The sequence below is a fragment of the Crinia signifera genome, chromosome 4 (assembly GCF_055691185.1).
Source record: "Crinia signifera chromosome 4, ASM5569118v1, whole genome shotgun sequence".
NCBI lineage: Eukaryota > Metazoa > Chordata > Amphibia > Anura > Myobatrachidae > Crinia > Crinia signifera.
Window position 1 is genome coordinate 274,461,071 of NC_139220.1, and position 21,523 is coordinate 274,482,593.

Below are 21,523 nucleotides of genomic sequence, written 5' to 3' on the forward strand. Positions count from 1 at the left end.
CTCCCGGTGCCGGCTCCTGCTGATAATAAAAACTGACACTTAGAAAATGGCTGCCCCCAAATTGCAGACAGTTTTGGCAGCCATTTTCTAAGAGTCACTTTTCATTATCAGCAGGAGCCAGCGCCGGGAGAGACTGGACGGGACAGTGACCGCAGATGCAGCCGGGCACTCTGTCAGGTATGGGCAGGGGAGAGGGGGAGGGGGGCGCCGAAAAAAAGTGCGGCGGGGGGGGCGCAAATTATATAGTTATGCCACTGTGACCTGCTCTAAACTGTGCTCTTATTGTATTTCTCTTATCCTATTGCTACTTTTGTAGTAGCTTTGGGTCACTGGGCAGGTTCAGAGTTCGGCTCACAGATTACTCACGGATTCTCTAGTGAGAAGACTCCCCTTGTGTACTGCACTGCCATGGGCAGTTGTTTTATGTTAGCTTTGCTCAAGTGCTCTGATGGATACGATTGTTTTCACAGTCAATGCACCATCAGTCACAACATTGATTCATTGAGTAGCACCTGCCCGGCACAGAACCTCCCTTCAAAATTAAGAGATGGCCACTGTGGCTGCAGTGCTGTCAGAGTTCCCAATCACATCTAGAAACATGCCTATGACCAGTGCTATTTTTCAGCAGGAACCAGCAAGAACTCAGTTCCTGAACCTCTAATTAAATATGACATCATCAGGAACTGGGTTCCTGAACCTGTTCTGGGCCAAGATGCATTTTCCATAAGATAAGTTTTATTTTGTCAACTGTGAGTGCCTTTGTTTCTAAATACAATATATACATCTCTCTATTTCTCGATATATATTTATATATACTGTATATATATATGTTTTTTTTTTTTTTTTTTTTTATCTAATTGATCCACCCCCAGACCTGGAGTTCCTGGACCTATTTCTTCAAAAAAAATAGTACTAAGTTCCTATGACAGTCCCATAACACACCCATGACAGTCCCATAACAAGCCCATGACCAGGGATTAAAGTGGGCCAGAATGGGGTGGAACTGCGTTCTTGCAGTTCAAATTGAGTTCCGCCGGTTCCAGCATACCGTGTATGGCTTTAGTCAGCAATAATACTGGCAGCCTTATTAAGGAGGACACAGAGAGATCACCAGTACTGCTTCCCCCTCTCCGAAGCTCACACACAACATTTACTCAGTTGCAGACTGTGGGCTGAGGCTGTGTGACGAGTCTCTCACATACACTCCCATCTGTAATCCCTTTCAAGCGGAAACGTAGGAAGTGTCTGTCCCTCCTCCGCCAGCCCAACCAAAATGCTTGGCTGAGCTCTGTTTACTGCTGCACCACTTCTGGCTGGCCCAGGCAGGCTTTCTGGCTTCCATCCCACTGCACCGCCCATATCAATGATGTGATAGTCGGTGAGTGGAGCCGGCGGGGGCAGGAAAGATGTCGCTATTGTTAGTCATGTTGTGAGCAGAGGAGCAGCCCTGAATAGCCACACCTATGCTAAGGGAAGGGATGGCAGAGTATTATCAGGTAATTCATCACAGTCATTAAACTGCTGTGGTTATTGCATGGGGCTGTGCTATGGCTGATGGTATTTTGTGATAGGCACTGTGCTACTACTGTGAGCATTGGGTGGTGGGCACTGTGCTACTACCGTGGGCATTGTGGGATGTACACTGTACTACTACTGTGGGCAATGTGTGATAGGCACTGTGCTACTACCATGGGCATTGTGTGATAGGCACTGTGCTACTACTGTGGGCAATGTGTGATAGGCACTGTGCTACTACTGTGAGCATTGCGTGGTGGGCACTGTGTTACTACCATGGGCATTTTGTGATGGGCACTGTGCTACTACTGTGAGCATTGTGTGATGGGCACTGTGCTACTACTGTGAGCATTGTGTGATGGGCACTGTGCTACTACTGTGAGCATTGTGTGATGGGCACTGTGCTACTACTGTGGGCAATGTGTGATAGGCACTTTGCTACTACTGTGGGCAATGTATGATAGGCACTGTGCTACTACTGTGAGCATTGTGTGGTGAGCACTGTGCTACTACCGTGGGCATTGTGTGATGGGCACTGTGCTACTTCTGTGGGCAATGTGTGTGATAGGCACTGTGCTACTACTGTGGGCCATGTGTGATAGGCACTGTGCTACTACTGTGGGCAAAGTGTGATAGGCACTGTGCTACTACTGTGGGCAAAGTGTGATAGGCACTGTGCTGTGGCTGTGGGCATTGTGTGATAGGCGCAGTGCTACTACTGTGGGCATTGTATGAGAGGCACTGTGCTATGGCTGTGGGCATTGTGTGATAGGCACTGTGCTGTGGCTGTGGGCATTGTGTGATAGGCACTGTGCTATGGCTGTGGGCATTGTGTGATAGGCACTGTGCTGTGGCTGTGGGCATTGTGTGATAGGCACTGTGCTGTGGCTGTGGGCATTGTGTGATAGGCACTGTGCTGTGGCTGTGGGCATTGTGTGATAGGCACTGTGCTGTGGCTGTGGGCATTGTCTGATAGGCACTGTGCTGTGGCTGTGGGCATTGTGTGATAGGCACTGTGCTATGGCTGTGGGCATTGTGTGATAGTCACTGTGCTATGGCTGTGGGCATTGTGTGATAGGCACTGTGCTGTGGCTGTGGGCATTGTGTGATAGGTGCTGTGGCTGTGGGCATTGTGTGATGGGTACTGTGCTATGACTGTGTGAAATGTGTGATGGGCACTGTGCTACTGCTGTGGGCATTGTGTGATGCATGGTGCTACTGCTGTGGGCATTGTGTGATGCATGGTGCTACTGCTGTGGGCATTGTATGTAAGGGGCACAATTCTACTGCTGAATTCACTGGGTACATTGCTACTGCTGGAGGCATTAAATGTGATGGGCATTGTGGTGGATATTATAAGCGACACTACTACTTTGGTGGGCGTATCTGTGTAAGTGGTGGACATTATGTGTGTAAGGGCATTGCGTGTATAAGCGGTGCTACTACTGCGGGGGCTGTGTTGCCATTCCCTTTCTAGTGAGACCACACCCATTTTTTGCACAGCGCGCACTTTGGCGTGCTTTGTTCTTTTGGCTGGTGTGTGTGTGTGCGGTAGGTCATGAATATATATAGTTTGTGTGTGTGTGTGTGTGGAGGGGGGTAGGTTGTGGGGAAAGTGAGTTCCACCGCCTCTCCAGGACCACTTTAATCACTGCTCTTGACAGTCCCATAACACACCCACTACAGTCTCATGACATGTCTCCTAATACTCCCCTAGCACACCCACGACAGTCCCAGAACACGCCCATGACACTCCCACAACATTTCTACAATGACCTTAGGTCCCCTCCCAGTCCCCACGCATGGATAACAGATGCCATCTCCTGCAATATTGGTGTCATTTGCAGGGGTGTTTCCTTGTCTCAATAATAACACATTCAGACTGCAGGTATTGATAAATACACCTGTTAGTCCATACAAGGTCATTAACAAAAGTAATGAAGAGGATTAAGTCCCAATAGTGATCTCTGGGGCTCACATATAGTAATGTATGTCATTGTTAATATGTTTCTATTTCTATTAAAACTTCCATTTCTCTTCAATTCATTCACCATTGCCCCCCTCCCCCAGTGTTCAATGCCCTCCAAACCCCAAACCCCCACCATCTCAGTTGTAGTAGTCACATCTTATGTATTTTACGGAACAGAATTGAATGATTCGCAAAATCTAAATATATCATCTACACTACCACAATCCAGTTTAGATCTCACCTCATCATAGAAAGTAATCATGTTTCTCATGCATGAGTGCTCATCCATAAAACCACACTGCCACTTTGTTATCAAATTATTTCCTACAATGTATTCCTGGATTGCACACCTCTAAATCTCTTCTTCACCCATGACTGAAATCAAGCTCACCGCTCTATCATTTTCTGGTTCTCGTCCCTATTTAATGAATGGTAGCAGGCCCGACATTGACACCCTCCCAATAGTGTGATCTGCATACTGTATGTGTGTATATATATACAGTATACAGTATATACCTGTCAACAATGAAATATTATACATGTAAGAATAAATGCATATACTGTTCCTTTTTCATACTAAAGAGCAGGTCATATTCACAGACCATATTAAGTGATTTTATTTTAAAGTTCTATAATAATAGAGAGAACTCAGTTTTAGTTTTAAGTGTGACCCATGAAATTAATTTCCTTTTTAGCTCTTCTGTAAATACCTTTTTTGAATAATTAAAATCCCCCTTGAGGAGGAAGACGTCTTCCCTTTCTGCCCTTTCAAATTGTAGTAATAATAATAGATTCAGTGCAGTGGCGTAACAATAGCCTTGCAGACCCCACAGTCGCGGGGAGGTGCTGAGTAATTGTGGGTGCTGGGGGTCTGTGGGGCTATTTGCCCCTATCTGCAATGTGCTGCACTGCTGCCGGCGCTCCTCCTGGCTCCTGATAATGAAAAATAGCTCATAGAAAATGTCCACCTCCATACTGCAGACACTTTTTGAGGATGCTGGAGGAGGTGGCGAAATTTCCAGCAAGGGGGTGCACATTTTATAGTTATGCCACTGCTTCAGTGCAATAGCTTGTGTTAGTAGCATAACTAAAAATATTAGGCCCCCCTGCCCAAAAAAATTCTGGCACCACCCCACCCCTATATATTTTAATTTATTTACCTATAAGCTCATTGCCAGGGGTTCCATTTCTTTATGTATTTATAAATTAACAGTTTCTTATATAGCGCAGCATATTCCGTTGCGCTTTACAATAGATACAACAAACTGGGTATTTACAGACAGTCAAAAGGTAGGAGGGCCCTGCTCGCCAGCTTACAATCTATGCTCATTTCCAGGGCTTTCTTATTCATTGCCCATAAGTAGGCAAGTATGAGTCACAAATGATTCAGTCACAAACTGTAGTTAATGTCAGGAAAGGATACCAGGAAAATATGTAGGAAACTCAAGCTTAGCCGCTCCATTCGTAGGAAGCTTATGTGCTACAGTATTTGAAGGCAGTCATTATCTATAGGGGTTTGCAATCACTTCATTAAATAGCTGGAAAGCATGACTGTCTATTTGCACGTTCACTGTATAGCAATACATACAATAATTGGCAGGGGTGCACCACATGAAGAGACTGCTGTGCATCCCTGTTTCCCTTGAAGTAATGTCCAGGGCACTAACCACACTATTCACTCTCCTGCTGTTGGCATATAAGTAGTATAACAAGTTCCAAGCACACCATAAGAGCTTAAACCAGCCCAACAGGAGCGGTGACACCTCATAAGTACTGTTAAGAAGTAGATTGAGAGGTACCTTGTGAAGTCCTATTCTAATCTCAGTCTGGATCCCTTTAGTATAATAGCTCAGCAGTGCATGTTTCAGTTGATTCTCCTCCAGATTGAGACCCACTTATATCAGATTTGCCACCTCGCCTTTAATGTATAGCACATAAAGGTGGCATCCATATTGAGGCCAGTCCTGGTCAGTCTGAGAAGGTTTGGGGAAGATCAGAAGGGTTCCCATATTTAATAACAAAAGGACATAAGAGAGGAATAATGTGGAGAAGTTTGCCACAGTAACCAATCAGCTTCCAGCAGTCATTGATCTAGCAGAATCTATAAAATTACAGAAGCTGATGGGTTAATATCGGCAATTTCTCCACTTTATCTCTCTCTGGGGACACATCTCCTCCTGGGACACAAGTGTTAGTGGTAGAGCTGATTAATGGGTAATGTATCTCTCTCCAGAGGTCTCTTTACAAGCTTTGATCCATACTGTATGCCCCATAATTACATAAACAGCTGATGATCCTGGATCCAGTTAATGTTTAGCACTTTTTTTTTTACAGTTATACCGGTCTGCACACTCACTGGCATTATTGGCATAGTATGGCAAACCACTATTGGCACAAGCCGCACAAAGTCTGATGCCAGCAAATGTCACTGGTCAGATCTGAATTTTAATGCTGGTAACAGATCCTTTAGGAAATATGACTGGCAATCTAGTAGCGCCTGAATAATCCAGCTGGTGACATGTAAGAACAATGGACCTTATTCTGGTTGAGGCTGCGAAATTTCAAGTCCAACAGATGCTGCCCGTCGCCCACAGCGGCTCCCCTATTTGAATTTTGGACTGTGCTACAGCTCCACCTCTAGAGCCCTCATTGGTTGAATTTATTGGTGGTCGTACGTCTGCTCTATTGGTGGTCGTCCGTCTGCAACTTTATTCAAAGTCCTTCCCTTGTGTTCATCCGTGTGACCGACTGTGCAAGGACTGAGGTGTCCACTATTAGTGTATGAACGTGGAGTAAATCAGATTACTGAGTCCTTAGATACCACCACCAGTCTCACTATAGCAGGTCATGTTCTCCATCCGAGCACGGCCTCCTATGTGTTTGCAACCACTATCATTGACATGTCCATAACAGTCCCATAACATTCCTATAAGATGAACCATTTGTGTGTGTGTGTGCGCGCTCAGACACTGCCCATGAGCAGCCACTACATTATCAATATACTTAAATTACAGCTGTGACGTGCGGTGAATATCTCTCCATTGCGGTTGACATCGGCAGTGCGTTCCCCGCCGACACAGGCCCTAACTGTGCACACCAAGCAACACATTTATGGTCAATCATTACGCCAAATTAATTTAAGGATTCATGAATCCTAATTACTATGTTTTCTGCTACTATGGGTTAATGCTGGTGAATCACACCGACCTAAACCTTCATTACAAATAATAATAAATCAGGATGAGCCTAAATGACATCACTTTCGTATGGCACAAGGTAGCAATAACTAAATGCTGAATGATTTGATCAAAGCACAAGGTATTTATTCCTAGTACCTAGAATCATAAGCCCCTTCCTAGTCATCTCTATAAACTATATTTCCAGTTTGAGTGTATACATTGGATTGTACTGGCGTGTCTCCATCTTTTTATTCAGTTGTACATTTTTAAAGAATATGCTTAGTGCTTTATGAATAATTAAATGCAACATATTTTTGAATTATACATGACACTCCTGCATTGGAAATTTTATTTTGACATCGTATTTGCCTTTGATGCAAATGATGATGCATGCAATAGGAGTATTGGAAAGAATATTAACTAAAGTTAAAATGCAAGGTGGTAAAAGACATCTTGAAACATTCAGTAAACTATTTACAGTATACACTAATATCACATTGTATTAGGGATGAATGTTGGGAGTCTGTCATCAAGTGGTGGACAGGCTTCCATCATGGAATCATGGAATGTGATGGTTAATTAATCCAATGGTAGAACCAGCGAGTAACTCAGTTTTTCATGTGCAATAGAGAACGGTGGTCATATCTCATCTCATCCCTTCCGCACCAATCAAAAGTTCTTTCAACTGCCTTCGACATGGTTAACCACTCTCTTCTCATACAAACACTGCAATCCTTAGGTCTTTAAAATACAGCCCTATCTTGGTTCTCATGATACCTATCTAATTGCTCTTTCAGTGTTTGCTTCTCTGATTCTACCTCCTCCTCACTACATCTATCAGTTGGAGTACCACAAGGCTCGGTCTTAGGTCCTCTGCTTTTCTCAATCTGTACCTCTTCTCTTGGCAACTAATCAGCTCTTTCGGATTTCAGTATTGTTTGTATGGTGATTAGTAAGTTTTTCGTGTTGAATGTCATCTCGCCACCCCAAAACTCAACATTTCCGAAACAGAATTCATTATATTCCCACCAGCCAAGTGTAGTAACCATCCTGATATCTCTATCACTGTTTAGAACACAACAATCAATCCTACTCCACAAGCTCACTGCTTAGGAGTCATCCTTGACTATGAACTGTCATTTGTTCCTCCTATGCAATCTTTGGAAATACACCAATGATCATCAACTTTCAATGTGGGTCCCTCCATTGCGTGTAGTTTTTTTTATCCTTCTCTCTGTAAACTATCGTCCTGTGGTATCAGGCAGATATGGCTCTGTTAATGTTTATAAGTTTGATTCCAGATCAACACCCTATTTGTGTGACACTTTAGTGTTCTTCCCATGTGTACACTCTACTGGTAGGTTTATTGGCTGCTGTCTATATTGTATCCTTGAGCACGTATGTTTGGGCATTAGGCTGCAAGTTTCACTGCGGCAGGAACATATGTAAATGCCAAATATTTTTTTTAATATCATTACGCAATCAGTGGGATTTGTATAACTAAATTATAATTATACTAATAATGTATACTTCCATACATAAGTGTCAATCTTTTTTGAACGAGATGTCTGCTGGGTGGATTGTACAGGTAAGCCATGTGCGATCCAGCCCACAGAAGACTTTCAGCTGGCTCTTGATTGGTTGATCTTGATTTACATTGAATTATTACCTGGCTATCATTTTGTTCTTTGGTTTTTGATCACTACACTTTTGAGTGTCTCACAAAAATAGAAATGGAGCCGCATCAGTCCTCACTTGTCGTGCCCCCTTCAGATCCACATACTTTGTACATGTCCACTCCAAACACCTGAGCCCCATGATATATATTTTCAAACAATGGTTCTTCCCAGGGCAGCCATCAGGGGGGGTCTGCGGGTACTCCAGTCCTGGGCTCAGACAGAAAGGAGGTCCAGGACTGGAGTCTATCAAATATAATTTTTCATTAACAAAATTCACGTTTCCCTTGAAGCAATGGAGAGGTTAAGTAGTGCGGCCAGTGCTGCAGACACAGGAGGCCAGTGATTCTAGAGGGGGAAAGGGGGCCCTGTATATTTTATCAGTTCCGGGCCCCCAAAAATTCTGATGGCAGCCCTGGTTCTTCCAGATGTACAACAGTGGGATTGGGTAGCTATATTTATGGAAAGTCCCTTTAAACTTTTCTTTTACCAGATAGTTTAATAGTTAAAAAACAAATGCAATTATTTCTCCTGTGGGTGTATTTGAACCATGCACGGCTCAAGAGGACCACACCAATCAAAAAATATGTACTGTACGTCACCAAGTGATGACACTAAATCATTAAATAGATACGAAGGAAAGAAACTTGACATACTGTAGATGTGATATACTGTACAACAGGCCATCCTGTATATGGAAACTATTTGTCTTCTGAAGCTCATGACGAACTGCAGAGACGATTTTGCATGGTTAATTAGCAGGCTAATGCACCATTAAAGGTTTTTCTTAATCCCATTGCTCATTTATTGGTGTGCTCTCTGTCACTTACTCAATTTCACATGGACTCTGTAGGATTATTGATTGAATTAATTAACCCCTGCACTCCAGAAAGATGGAAGAATAGAGAGGAGATGGGAGGGGGGGGGGGGGGGGGGGTTTAGAATAAAGGAAGAATATATTTTGTACAATTTTCCTCTTTATACTGTTGTGTTTGAGGAGGGGTATTTTTGCCCATGTAAACAGAAGCATGGTGTCATTTAATACTTACCGTGGTATTGGTTATTACCTGATATTATCATCTGTTAATAGGATTTCCAACATACAAGAATTCCATTAACAGGTGATATAAGGTGATAACCGCTATCGCATTGTACAGAATCTTGCCTATAGATAAGAAAAGCTTGTCCCACCCACTGTGTCCTATTCCTACCTGCTGTAAAGCCTCTGATCCTGTTTAATGCTTGATTGGTTGCCTTCAGTACCCTTGTTAGGATTCTACATTGCTGCTATATACCTTTTAATCTTTGACTGAACAGGTTTCTTACAGATACAATATTAACACCAATGGGAAGCTCTGTCTTGTATTCAGTATGATAAACTGGGTTAGTAACTTTATAAGAAGTTGTTAGTTTTAGAGCTGGCGCAGGCTTCTGTACTCACAAAAGGTTCTCTAGTATTTCAGTGTATAAAGGTCAGGGGTCTGGCCAAGAAGGCTACATGGTAGAAGATGGGTTAAAGCAGTGGTACTCCGTCCTCAGGACCCCCACATAGTGCACGGTTTCCAGATCCCCAGCAGCTGCCCTCTGAATCACCAACTGGCACATTATAAAAATGTACAGGTGGCCTGGAAAACATTACCGGGGAAGGGGCCTGAGGACCGAAGTTGAGATCCACTGGGTTAGAGCAAGGGCCAGCATGCATGTAACGAGATTATTGCTGTGTTCAACGTTTTGGTTTTGGATGTAATACTCTATGTAATTGTGTTTTGGCAAAACTGCCATCAAGTGTTTTTTACATTTAAAAATCAATAAAAGAAAATGAGCATGCCACCGCAGTTCCATTCAAGTGATTGGGAACCAGCTGGTGATGTGCACACAGCGGCATGCCCTTGCTCTGTACGCAGCATGATCCCTCTACAGTACACTGCATTATGTAACAACACTGTAGCTGGATACATCTGTCATTTTTTGCAATTTAAAAATTTGAATTCCAAACCACAGGAAGATCCAAACCAGGACTTGGTTCAGATTGGGTGTGGGATGCTTTAACATCCACGCCCGCCCTTTACAGCACTTCGCTGCTAGCACTGACATAATTATCGCATATGCTCTAACATATGCAATAATTATGGCAAAGGATGCTTTCGTTAAGAGCTGTCCTTTGTGGTGAGCCATCAGGTCCCGGCGGCTCCCCCCTCCCTCCCTTACTTTTGCTGCTGCTGCGGGGGGCTGACTCTCCTCCTCCCTGCACCCGGAAGTGGATTTTCAGTGCAGTGAAGAGGAAGTTCCAGGTCTGGTCAGCACAGCACTGTGCTGCCCGGACACAGGTGAGGGGGGGGGGTGGTCGGCGGGGGTCTGTGCGGGGTGGTGGGGGTCCATTCAGGGCGGCTGTTGGTCGCTTTTGCTGGCGATGCCCCCCCCCCCATGTTGTGGTAACCCAGCGGGGGATCTTTAGAGCATCCCACAATGCGGTAAAAAACACTGATAACTGGGTTTTTACCGCATCTTTAGTTTAGAAATCCCACCCTGGGTCTTCTCCAAAGATCTGGACTGAGTTTTGGTATGGTACACATCCACAAAGTTCATGAGGATTTAAATTTCTGGGGAAAATGATATCTATGACATGCCAGTCAGTTGTCTTTCCCCTCCTTCATGTGTCACCTCTGAGATATCTCAGCTGTTTGATCAATGGAATAATTTGCTATGGTCTGTACAATCTTCTGGCCCCTAGCTGGAGAGGAGGAGGTCCTGCCAAGAAACAGGTAAGTATAGGAGCAGGAGGAAGCAGGAGAGAGCAGGGGGCGGAGGAAGGGGTGGTGTGGGGAAGAGCAAGCAGCAAACTAAAATATAAGTAGTGCAGCTCTGTGTATGCCAAGTACACACCCCTAGTTGCCATTGAGGGGGAGAGGGAATATTGCCAGCGGCAACATCCTACATATATACGTACACAAGTAAGAAAAGATTTTCATAAACTGTCCCTCTACTCTTGAGGCACAATGTATTCTATTAATTACTCTTTTCATTTTTCTACCATTAAAGGCACACTAAACAATACTAATACAATGACTGTTTGTATAGCTCTTTGTTCCCTGACATAGAAATTAGTTACAATGTTACATCATATTTAACTGGGATGCGGTAAATGTGTTTATTATTGGGGTTGCCAGAAAAAAGTCAGATATCTGTAATAATAAAACAACATTTGGGGACCCTTCATTTTCTTGCTGTCAGATTCGATTGAGAAGACATTGTAGTTACATAACAGCCAGGAGCTGTCATCCAGCACAGAAGATAAGATATGCAGTAACTGACTGGCTGGGCTATCACATTCATTCTGTCAGCCGTGCCCAACATTAACCTACTTGCCGCTGACATTTGTGTGAAGAGTGACAGCCTGCCTTCTTCCTTGTCAGGGATGATACACACGCTGCGTGCATAAAACGAAGGCAGCCATTGTATTGGCTGAATGAATATTTGAAAGAACAAAGTACAAAATTCATAAGGAACTAATGAAAATGATTGGGCCATTGGTAACTTTGCAATATCACTAATTCCTTGTGAATTGCTAGGCCCAGTCGCAGCTGCAGGATTGAGCACACAGTGCAGGGGGAATGGCCTAGCACATATAACCATATATGTTTGATGTAATATATGCAGTGGCGGCTTGTACCTTATGGCAGGATTGAGCTGCTGTTGGCTGCAATGCAGGTCTCCCCCCCCCCCCCACCCACCTGCCACCTCTCCTCCTTGTCCCCGCCACAGGCGCATCGTTCCCGGCACCTGCCCTCCGATGACAGGCCCCGGGACTGGCATGCGGCCAGCTTTTATGGGCTGTTTCAGGATGACAGATAACAGGCACCAAAGGGCGTGTCTAGTCCAATTTTGGAGAGATTGTGAAAAGAGATTGTGAACGTGGCACCTAGAAGCGTGGGTGTGCACTGCTACATCTGAGAGGAATCTTGTAAAATTACTTATATCTAAATGTAGATGAGCCCCAAAGCAGTTAGTAAGAGCTACTATACTTGCTAAAGTCACTGATAGGTGTCAGGAAATGTTCCAGATAAATGGCCACAAGACATGCATGTAGACTTAGAGATCATTGTGTTTCATCACCAATGCTGGAAAATGCTGCTAATGAATCAATGTAAAGGTATCTATCTCTCATTCCCTTTTCTTCAAATAATGTAACAGTGTAATGCGGGTTTGGTGACTAACCAGGGAGAGGGGGAGATGGCTGCTATTTCAGGGAGTCTCCTGCAGAATGCAGGAGGGTAGATAACTGTACCGCAACTTGCGTCACGCCCCCCCCCCACCCCTGGAGTGTTAAGTTCGGCTACAGGAAGTTGTGGGCAGATGGCGGCTGGCTGACAGACATGTCCACTCTTGTGGGTCAGAGCCTAAAGGGATAATGGAAATGTGTAGACATTTGTCCAGGCAACTATAGTGAGAGATCACGGTGGCTAGTATTCTTTCTGCATTGTCCTCAGGCATAAATAGTGTGTCCTGAATAGTCTCGTATTCTTAGAACTTCACAAATGTGGGGTTTATACAGTAGCAGCTGCTTGTTTTATTTTTCTAGAACTGCACAAACTGCATAGAACTGATCCTGTACACACCTACTGAATGTTCTGCAACTATGGTTGTGCATCCGGGAGATGTTGATAAAACATTCCTAACTATGGAGGTTATTTTGGTTCACTCTTTCTGACAAATTCCTTCTTAGATGGACAAAACCATGTGCACTGCAGGTGGGGCAGATATAACATGTGCAGAGAGAGTTAGATTTGGGTGGGGTTTTACTTCAAAGTGAGATCTATATTGCAGTGTAATAATAAAGCATGTATTCTGCCTGCACAGAAACAAAATAACTCAAACAAATCTAATTCTCTCTGCACATTTTACATCTGCCCCCCCCCCTGCAGTGCACATGGTTTTGTCCATCTGAGAAGGAATTTGTCAGAAAGAGTGAACCAAAAAAACCCTCTCTCCCTGTAGTCAGTGACAGCCTGTTTCAGTTCCAGATGTTCAGCCTGTGACAGTACAGTAAACTGGTTAGTAAGAGTGTAGCAAACACTATGGGAGAAATCCTTAAAAGATCAAATCATTTGGTGGGGGGAAAGCAGTTCTGTCTGGGATTATTGTTTATAAACTCCTTGAAAATCCAGATTGGTATCATGAAATACAATGATGACCACAGTGTGTCAGCAAGACGGCTGATACCCTTTCAGACTGCAAAATGCAGGGTCGCACCGGGACTTTGAGACGGTTCAGTTCCGGTGCAACCCTGCATTTTGGTCTGTTCGGATTACTATATTACAATATTGCCGGTTCACTGACATCATCCGGGTGGTGCGTCAGAGCGTCATTGGCGCGGGAGAGGAGGCAGCGCTTAGAGCTGGCGCTGCTCCAAGCACTGTCTCCTCCAATACTGTGAACGGGAAATGGTTCACTTGACCCGATTAACCCGTTCAAACCGCAAAGCAACACGGCAACGATTCGGTAAGATCCCTTCTTTTTTACCGGTTCGTATTGCCGTGTTGCTATCGGTTTGCTGAACCCGGTACCCCCTTTCACATTGCACCAATTACCAAGTCGAACCTGGCATGAACCAAGTAATTATTCCATGCAGCCTGAAATGACAATGACCTTTAGTTACAGTTATGCATCTGTGCTGGCACTTTCCAGCTGTAAGTTCTAGAAAGTACATAGCTGTTCTACAGAACACAATTTTAAGTATAACCAAAGCATTGCTTTGATTAGTGGTAGCAACTAAATCAGCTCCTACTGTACTGTCCAAGGAGGGCCGCATGAGATCAGTCAGTTCTTGCAATCAGAGGCAGAGTTAATGGGGTGAGTGTTTAATTTGAGGCACAGACAGTGTCGCATTCATTAATGTAATCAAGCATGTCCTATAGGAGTGCTCTGATACTGTAGCCAGGGTCTCATCAGAGAGCAACAGTGGCATTAGCAACAAGACCATTTTCCATATCACCTCCAGTTAAAGGGCAGTATGGTTCCATAAGGGTTAGAATCCCTGCCTCACAGCAATGAGGCCATGAGTTCAGTTTCCAGTCATGGACGAGGATGTGTTGAGTTTGCAAGGATTGGTTCCAGTTTCTACACATATTTCAAAAACTATACTTGTAGCTTAATTGGGTTCTGACAAAAACAATCCTGGTGTGTATGTGTATAATTGTAACATTAATTGTTAAGGAGTTTATACTATATTGGAGGTTTAGCTGCTTTTTTGCATATGCAACAAGACCTGGAATTTGATACATGTGGTGAGTAATGCCATCTTTAGATAGCGTTACCTAACAGAAAGGGATGCAGTCAGGATCCTGACAGACAGAAAACTGACAGCATGTTGTCAACAGTCAAAATTCTCCTCTGGATCCCACTGGTAACTACAAATGGTAGGTTGCAGAGGGGAACAGTTAGTGTTAGGCTTGGGAGAGTTAGGATTATACTGACTGATGGTGGTGGTGGTTTGGGGGGTGTTAGGGCTTAAATACTTAACAGGATCCATCAGGATTTTGACTTACAGGATCCTGGACGAGATGTACTAAGCCTTGAAAAGTAGTAAAGGGGAAAGTGATATACTACCTGCCAATGAGCTCCTATCTGTTAGTTTTCAAACACAGCCTTTAATATGGAAGTTAGGTGCTGATTGGCTGGTGCATTTGTTACTGTACATTTTATCACTTTTAATGCAAAAAAAAAAGTAAAACTGGCATGCCCCCTGGGACCTACTGGGCCCTAGGTGACCCCCATAACAGCCTAATAGTAATCTTTGCTGGAATGAGAGCAGCTGGGTAAAAGCAAATCTGCCGCTCCCGTTTTTTACATGAGCCTTCCACTGCCCCACTAACATCTCTTACCCTCCAATTTTTTGCTCCTCGCGCCTTGAAAATCTGGATTGCATTAGAATCGCCACTACAAGATTATGATTAGCGGTGGCCCATTTTTCAGTAAAACCTGCTAACAGAGCAGAGGCTAGGGCAGCTGCGTGCTTGGTAGCAGCCAATGCAGAGCGCTAAGCCAATCAGCAGAGCATGGAGATCATGGACAACAAAGGTGCTCTCCCACTTTGATGCTGATGCACCACAGGTCCGACTGATAGGCAGCAGTGTCAATCAGTATCAGCTCCCTTTCTATCCCTAGTGTTGCTGCTGTATATAGGAGGTTCTCTGGTACTTGTTTAGTTTCATGATGATATATAGTGTCAGTAGCGCACGCAGGGGGGGGGGTTTCTGAGTACCCAGAAACCCCCCCAGGAGTCTAAGGGCCCGAGTCTGAAAGCTGAGGGTCCCCTCTTTCCATGGGTATAAGAATTTTTAAAATCGGCCCTTGGGAACCGGAGATATCTGACTTCAAAACAGTGGTCCCCATCCAAGCCTGTTAATTGCTCTTCCCAGTCAGATATTTCAGAGTTCTGTCTGACTTAGAGTTTTTCTGAGGATATATTCCAAAAGCTGGGACTCTCCCCCTTTGAAGGACACTAGCAGCTTGTCTCTACTGTTCCCAGAACCAGAGATATCAGCCTTCCAGCAGCTGGTTACTGCTCCAGCTCCACACACCTGGTATGTAGTTTTATATACTCATTGGCAGATTGCTCTGCCTCCTGAATTCCCATCCCCTAGTCCCCAGTACCATTTGGTAGGTGGGATTCTCTAGTTTTTAATTCCATTAAAATCTAAGAAATCTGTTTCTGCAAACTGGAGATATCTGCAGTCAAGCAAGCTGTCCTCCCACCAGAAAATTATGAATAATAAGCCCACTCCACTATACACCCCTCCTCTGCATATTAAACATCCTCTACCACCCTGGAAGTTATGTATCAGGGCCCCTTCATTCAGTCCAATGCCCCCTCCTCCCACCATCTGTGCAGTAAATGTGTGTGTGTGTGTGTGTGTGTATTATTATTATTATTACTATTATTTATATACATTTGGTCTATCTATAATACTTTAACTGACCCGGCATATACTGGGTCACCTAAGTGTCCATCTCCATGCTTTGCTCCGCCCCTCTGGAAACCCCCTTCTGAAAATCCTGCGTTTGCCACTGAGTGTGGCGAGCACAGCGAGCCTCCGAGCCCGAAGCGTGGCGAGCATAGCGAGCACCATGAGGGGACGCGGATTACTGCGCTCACCACACTATATAAAATCAACTCCATGCATAGTGGATAGTGGGGTTATGATCAGGTAAAAAATTGCATCGGATAGCATCGGCCGATATATCGGCCAATATCGCATCTGATATGTCGGCTGCCATGAAACTAAACAAAAACCGTTCTTTTCCTGCTACAGCAGCCCTCTATTATCCAAGGCTCTGCCCACTCCCTCAGGCCCTGCCCGCTAACCGTGGCACCCAATGCTGAAATGGAGTGCTAAAGTTAGGGAAGATTTTCCCATCCTCCTTATTACATGCTTCTTCTCCTATCCCCCTCCCTTCTTCAGTCTCTGTGGCTTTCTCTCATCTCCAGCTCTGTCCTTAACCCCTGTCCCATGTCCCTGTCTCCCACCCTATCCCATGTTTTTTGCTTATTTCACTTCCTCCACTGTCTACTACACACTGTATCATTCTGTGCCTGACTCCTGGTTTCTCCTACTGTGGGTATTATGTGTGTAAGGGGCATTACTATTGTTTACTATTGTTTGTAGGCACTGCGTGTGTAGTCTGTGCTACTACTGTGGGGAATACATGCGGTTGGGATGCTAGCAGTCAGAAATTCAATAAAAAAATGATACTACTACTACTACTACTACTAATAATAATAATAATAATAATAATAATATACTGTAGGTGCCACTGATATTAGTATGGCAGGGAGTTTGGTATCACAAACAGGATCATAGACTTCAGGCAAGTTAACTCTCAAAGAAACTATGCAAAACGAACAATAGGCCTCCAGCAGCAGCACGGCCCAGGAGGGGCCAAAGAACTTAACACCAATCACCATGCCCTATTATTTCTTGGGGTGGTGAAAGATTTAAAATTTGACATTCTTTGTAGTCCTGAAATGTGTTGAGAACCTCCAGTTCTTTGATGTTGTATACCATTCTGTATTCCCTTTTCTCTTTTAGAACAATCGATAAATCAGTGGTTAAAAGCGTTTAAAGCTTTTATTGTCTAAAGGAAAATGATGAATCATTTGTATTGTCAATATGACATTTAATATAAACTGCGAGATACTAATACCTTGTGAGAAAAAAGTACTTAATATTATTAGGGACATATATATCAATTTATCTTTTGCCTTTAAAACATTTAGAAACTGCTGAGGTCGACACCTCAAAAGGTCGGCGACCATCCAATGGGCTTGCAGATATAAGTCAGTGGAGACTGACTTATATTTGCGGGCTTCCGGCCGAAGACAGGGTGAGCGGCTGACGTCATGTGAAACCATCCACCCCCGGCACCCCGCGTTACGCTGGCATTTACATGGGAACACCCAACATTTGCATGGGAACGCCCTTTAAACGCTGGGTGTTCCCATTCCTCACCACCACCACTGGTCGAGTCCAACCAGTCCAACCCCCCCCCCAGTTGAGCGCCATGCAGACAGTGCAGGTCGGTGAAGCTGGCACAGAAGCCCTGCACGTGCGCATAACTTATTATGCGCATGCGCAGGGAACAACCATCGTTCCGACCGAATGGACCAAAATCAGTGCCATCTGTGAACTACTGTACTGTACGGCTGTGGTGGTGGGGGAGGTGGCGCACAGCAACGGGGAAGGGTGCCAGCCCCTGCAAAAGATGGAGCACGCTCTATCTGTATGATTTCCACTTTTTTATGGGGGGTGCATGGGGCTTGGCATGTTACTATTTGAGCTTGCATTGTCATAGTAGTTCTCGTTAAACTCCATGCATATTAGTAGAGGGTTCTTGCCAGGCTTACGTAACGAGCTGATGTACTGTATAGTACTTAACAAACATTACAAATTACAAGATAAGAAAATAATTAGCCTCAGTCATATTTTTAGTTTGTTATTTTCGATTTTTGAGTACAGCAAATTTTCTTGGATCTATTTTCCCTGCTTCTTGTCTCAAGTAACTAGCGGCTCAGTTCTGCTTATTCCACTAAGGGATTTCATGTGTCTGAATAATTTGTCTGTAAATGTGAATCTTCAGTATTATTTTTTGTTTGTACGCAAACGGAAATCATTTGCTATTTTCAGGGGAATATTGGAAATATGTCAAATTAATCTTTTGAAATATTATGTAAATTCCACAATAACATATATATTTGCATAACCAAAAAATTTCAAAAGTATTCATTATGTGTAATTATTTTTTTTTTTTAAATCCTTCTCTCTAGATTCCGCGGCACATCAAGACTCTACCCTATTACACCTATGATCAGCCCATGGTCGGATATTGCCAGACACACAAGACACTACTTGTAAATAAGGGCTACGATGGGACATCTCCGGAGCGAAGAGAAACATCAAACCTAGAGCTTAGTAGGGACCAGAGCTATATTTCAACTATAGCTCGCTCAGCAGCACCTGCCATATACATTGAGAGGATACCAAACCAGTAACATCAGCAGGCTTGTTTCTGGATTGTATGCCTTGGGAGCAGTGGAGAGCAGACACATACAGACTCCAGATGGCGGGGATTTCCTGTAGATGTTTCGTACTCTTGGAATAACAAACAGAAATAAATAAATAGCGCAAAACTAAAAACATTGAGCACGGAACAGATTTATGGCTGCAGGGCCATCAAACTTAAAAGGAAGGTTTAGAAACAGCAAGGGGTATATTTTTTGGCTTTAACGGATTATCTAAACCCCACCGGTGTAAAAAACAAACAAAAAAAACGTAAATAAAGTAAATAAAATAAGAAAATTGAAAAAAAAAATCTAAAACTGGATTCATGTAAGGGATTTCTTAACCAGTTTTGGATCCACTCCTGCTATGTATGGGAGTTAAATCAGCTTGTACATTTGGTTCCCTCTTTTTCTACACGTTGCATGGTTCCAATACAGATGAACCAAAAGGGGTAGACTGTGGGGATTTTGGGGATAGGGAATGCTTCTTGTTTCATGTTGAATAACCCAGTGGATCTCTTTCGACTGTGTTTCTTTCCTGTTTTCCTGTTAGAAAGGTTTGCTTTTTATCAGACTGCCAGCCACAGGGGACAGTAATCAGGAGAGGCCAACCTTAATCAGAGTCACTCGGGTGGGAGAGGCAAATCTCAAACAAAGCCACTCCGGTGGCAGAGGCCAACCTCAATCAGAGTCACTCCGATGGGCTAGAATCATGAAAAATCTACAGAGCAGGCTGTGGGAAGCCGTCATTGGCCCTATCACACACATACAAGGATTATCATTCCCACGTTGATTTATTTGGATTTTATTGACCGTTTCAAATCACAAAAGAGTATCAAATTGTTTTGTTTTTGTTTGTTTTTTTAAAAAAACTATTATGATCAGTTATAGCTTTTGTGTAGTTTTTATCAATAAAAAAGTCTGAAAAACATGGTGCATACGATATAAATCGTTCTACTTTCTGTGGCATTAATGATGTTCTAGGGCTTGAAGAACCAAAGATTCTTATTTGAAGCTATTGTGCCTGTATACACATATGTCTTAGTTTTATGGTTCTGTGAGACGGTTCAGCCATATCTTTCCTTGTATGGTACTGTCAATTTGTTGCCTCATCTAAGCTATTTATCCCATTGGTATCCATGTTAGACAATCATGGTCAAACTGGTCCAGTGGAGTCTCTCAGGATCCACCGGTGGAGCCCAACCTTGGATAGGCCCCTGTCTCACCCATATGTTTATTTATGCATCATGATCACTGATTTACCGTGACTAGGCAATTAGGAAGTTGTGCCAATTTGGTCATTCAAGATATCGGGGGAGATGTATCCAGAGTCAGATCAAGGTTGTCACTAAAATATAATGTTATTAAAAAGCATATTGTGTAAATACTCCAACAACAAATATTCTCAGCTGTAGCTTTATCAAACCTTTGGATAAAGTGGATAAGTTGCCCAAAGCAACTACTCAAATCATTTTATAAACTAATTGGAGTAAGGTTTATCTTAAGGTTTGATACTTCCCCCATTGCACCACAGGTTCACTATTAATGCAAAAAATCTGGGTACAGTGACTAACCAATGGTCAATCTCCAAGTATATAATTTAGCAGGGTCTCAAAGTGAATGGAGAAGGTATGCTCTCTGGATCCACTCATCTCCCAGCCGGCTAGGTGATAACAGATATTGGGGCAGATGTATTAAGCCTTAACAAGAGATAAATGCAAGTGTGATAAGGAGAGATAAATGTCCAGCCAATCAGCTCCTTACTGACTTTTTCAACCACAGCCTGTAACATGGCAGTTAGGAGGTGATTGGCTGGATGTTTATCTCTCTTTATCATCCTTGCATTTATCTCTTGTTAAGGCTTAATACATCTGCTCCAGTGAGGCAAAATACATTATGAATGTGAAGACAAAAGAATGTTCAGCGTACTGCAGCATAGAATGCACACAAATGTGTCAATAAGTAATCACTGCATAATTGAAACAGTATACATAATACAGGGTGCAATGCTTTAGCTCCAGATGGGTAAGGCCAAAATACAATATCCATGTCAATGCCATAAGGGGGCCGGGCCAGTGGCGTAACTATGGAGGGTGTAGGGGGTGCAACTGCTATGGGGCCCGGGCCTTTGGGGGGCCCGAGGGCTAAGCAGGCATCCCCTGCACCCATTAGACCTTTATTAGCTAGTGCTTTTGCAGCCGCAGTCCCGTCCCTTTCTTCCCTTGATCCCCACCGCGCCCCCCTCCGCAGCAGCTTTAGTTTCTTCAATGAAGGGGGAGGAGCTGGTCTTGCGAAACCAGCCTCTGCTCTCCCCCCTCTCTCTCTGACGCTGCCGGGGCTCAACGTCACTATCTGGTGACCAGCCCCTGGTGCGGAAGAAGGTGCTAGTGCCGGGGCGACAGCGGGGATGACAACGAGACCCGGGCTGGCTTCCTGACATCTGTGCCGCTGAGGGGACCCACTCTGAGAAGATCATCTCCTGATGTGGACACTGCCTAGGTCTGCTGCGCTGAGGTCCCGGCGCTGATCTGTAGATACGGTAACAAGCCAGTTTATACTGTGGGCAGGAGGGCACAGTTCATACTGTATTGCCCCGTCAGGTGGATGGGATGGATTAAGATCACCC

The 21,523-nt window shown here is 44.0% G+C and overlaps 1 protein-coding gene across 6 annotated transcripts in view; it reads left to right on the forward strand.

Annotated features, from left to right (window-relative positions):
- LRRTM4 (leucine rich repeat transmembrane neuronal 4) overlaps nucleotides 1-19,828 on the forward strand; it is a 527,970-nt gene extending 508,142 nt beyond the window's left edge. For 3 of the 6 annotated variants that reach the window (XM_083184575.1, XM_083184576.1, XM_083184577.1), the window contains one exon: nucleotides 18,664-19,828. In XM_083184575.1, the coding sequence (XP_083040701.1) occupies nucleotides 18,664-18,888 (225 nt within the window). In that variant the 3' untranslated portion in view covers nucleotides 18,889-19,828. The remainder of the gene's footprint in view (nucleotides 1-18,663) is intronic. The other 3 variants (XM_083184579.1, XM_083184580.1, XM_083184581.1) reach the window with 1 other exon arrangement.
- Nucleotides 19,829-21,523: the final 1,695 nt, after the last annotated feature.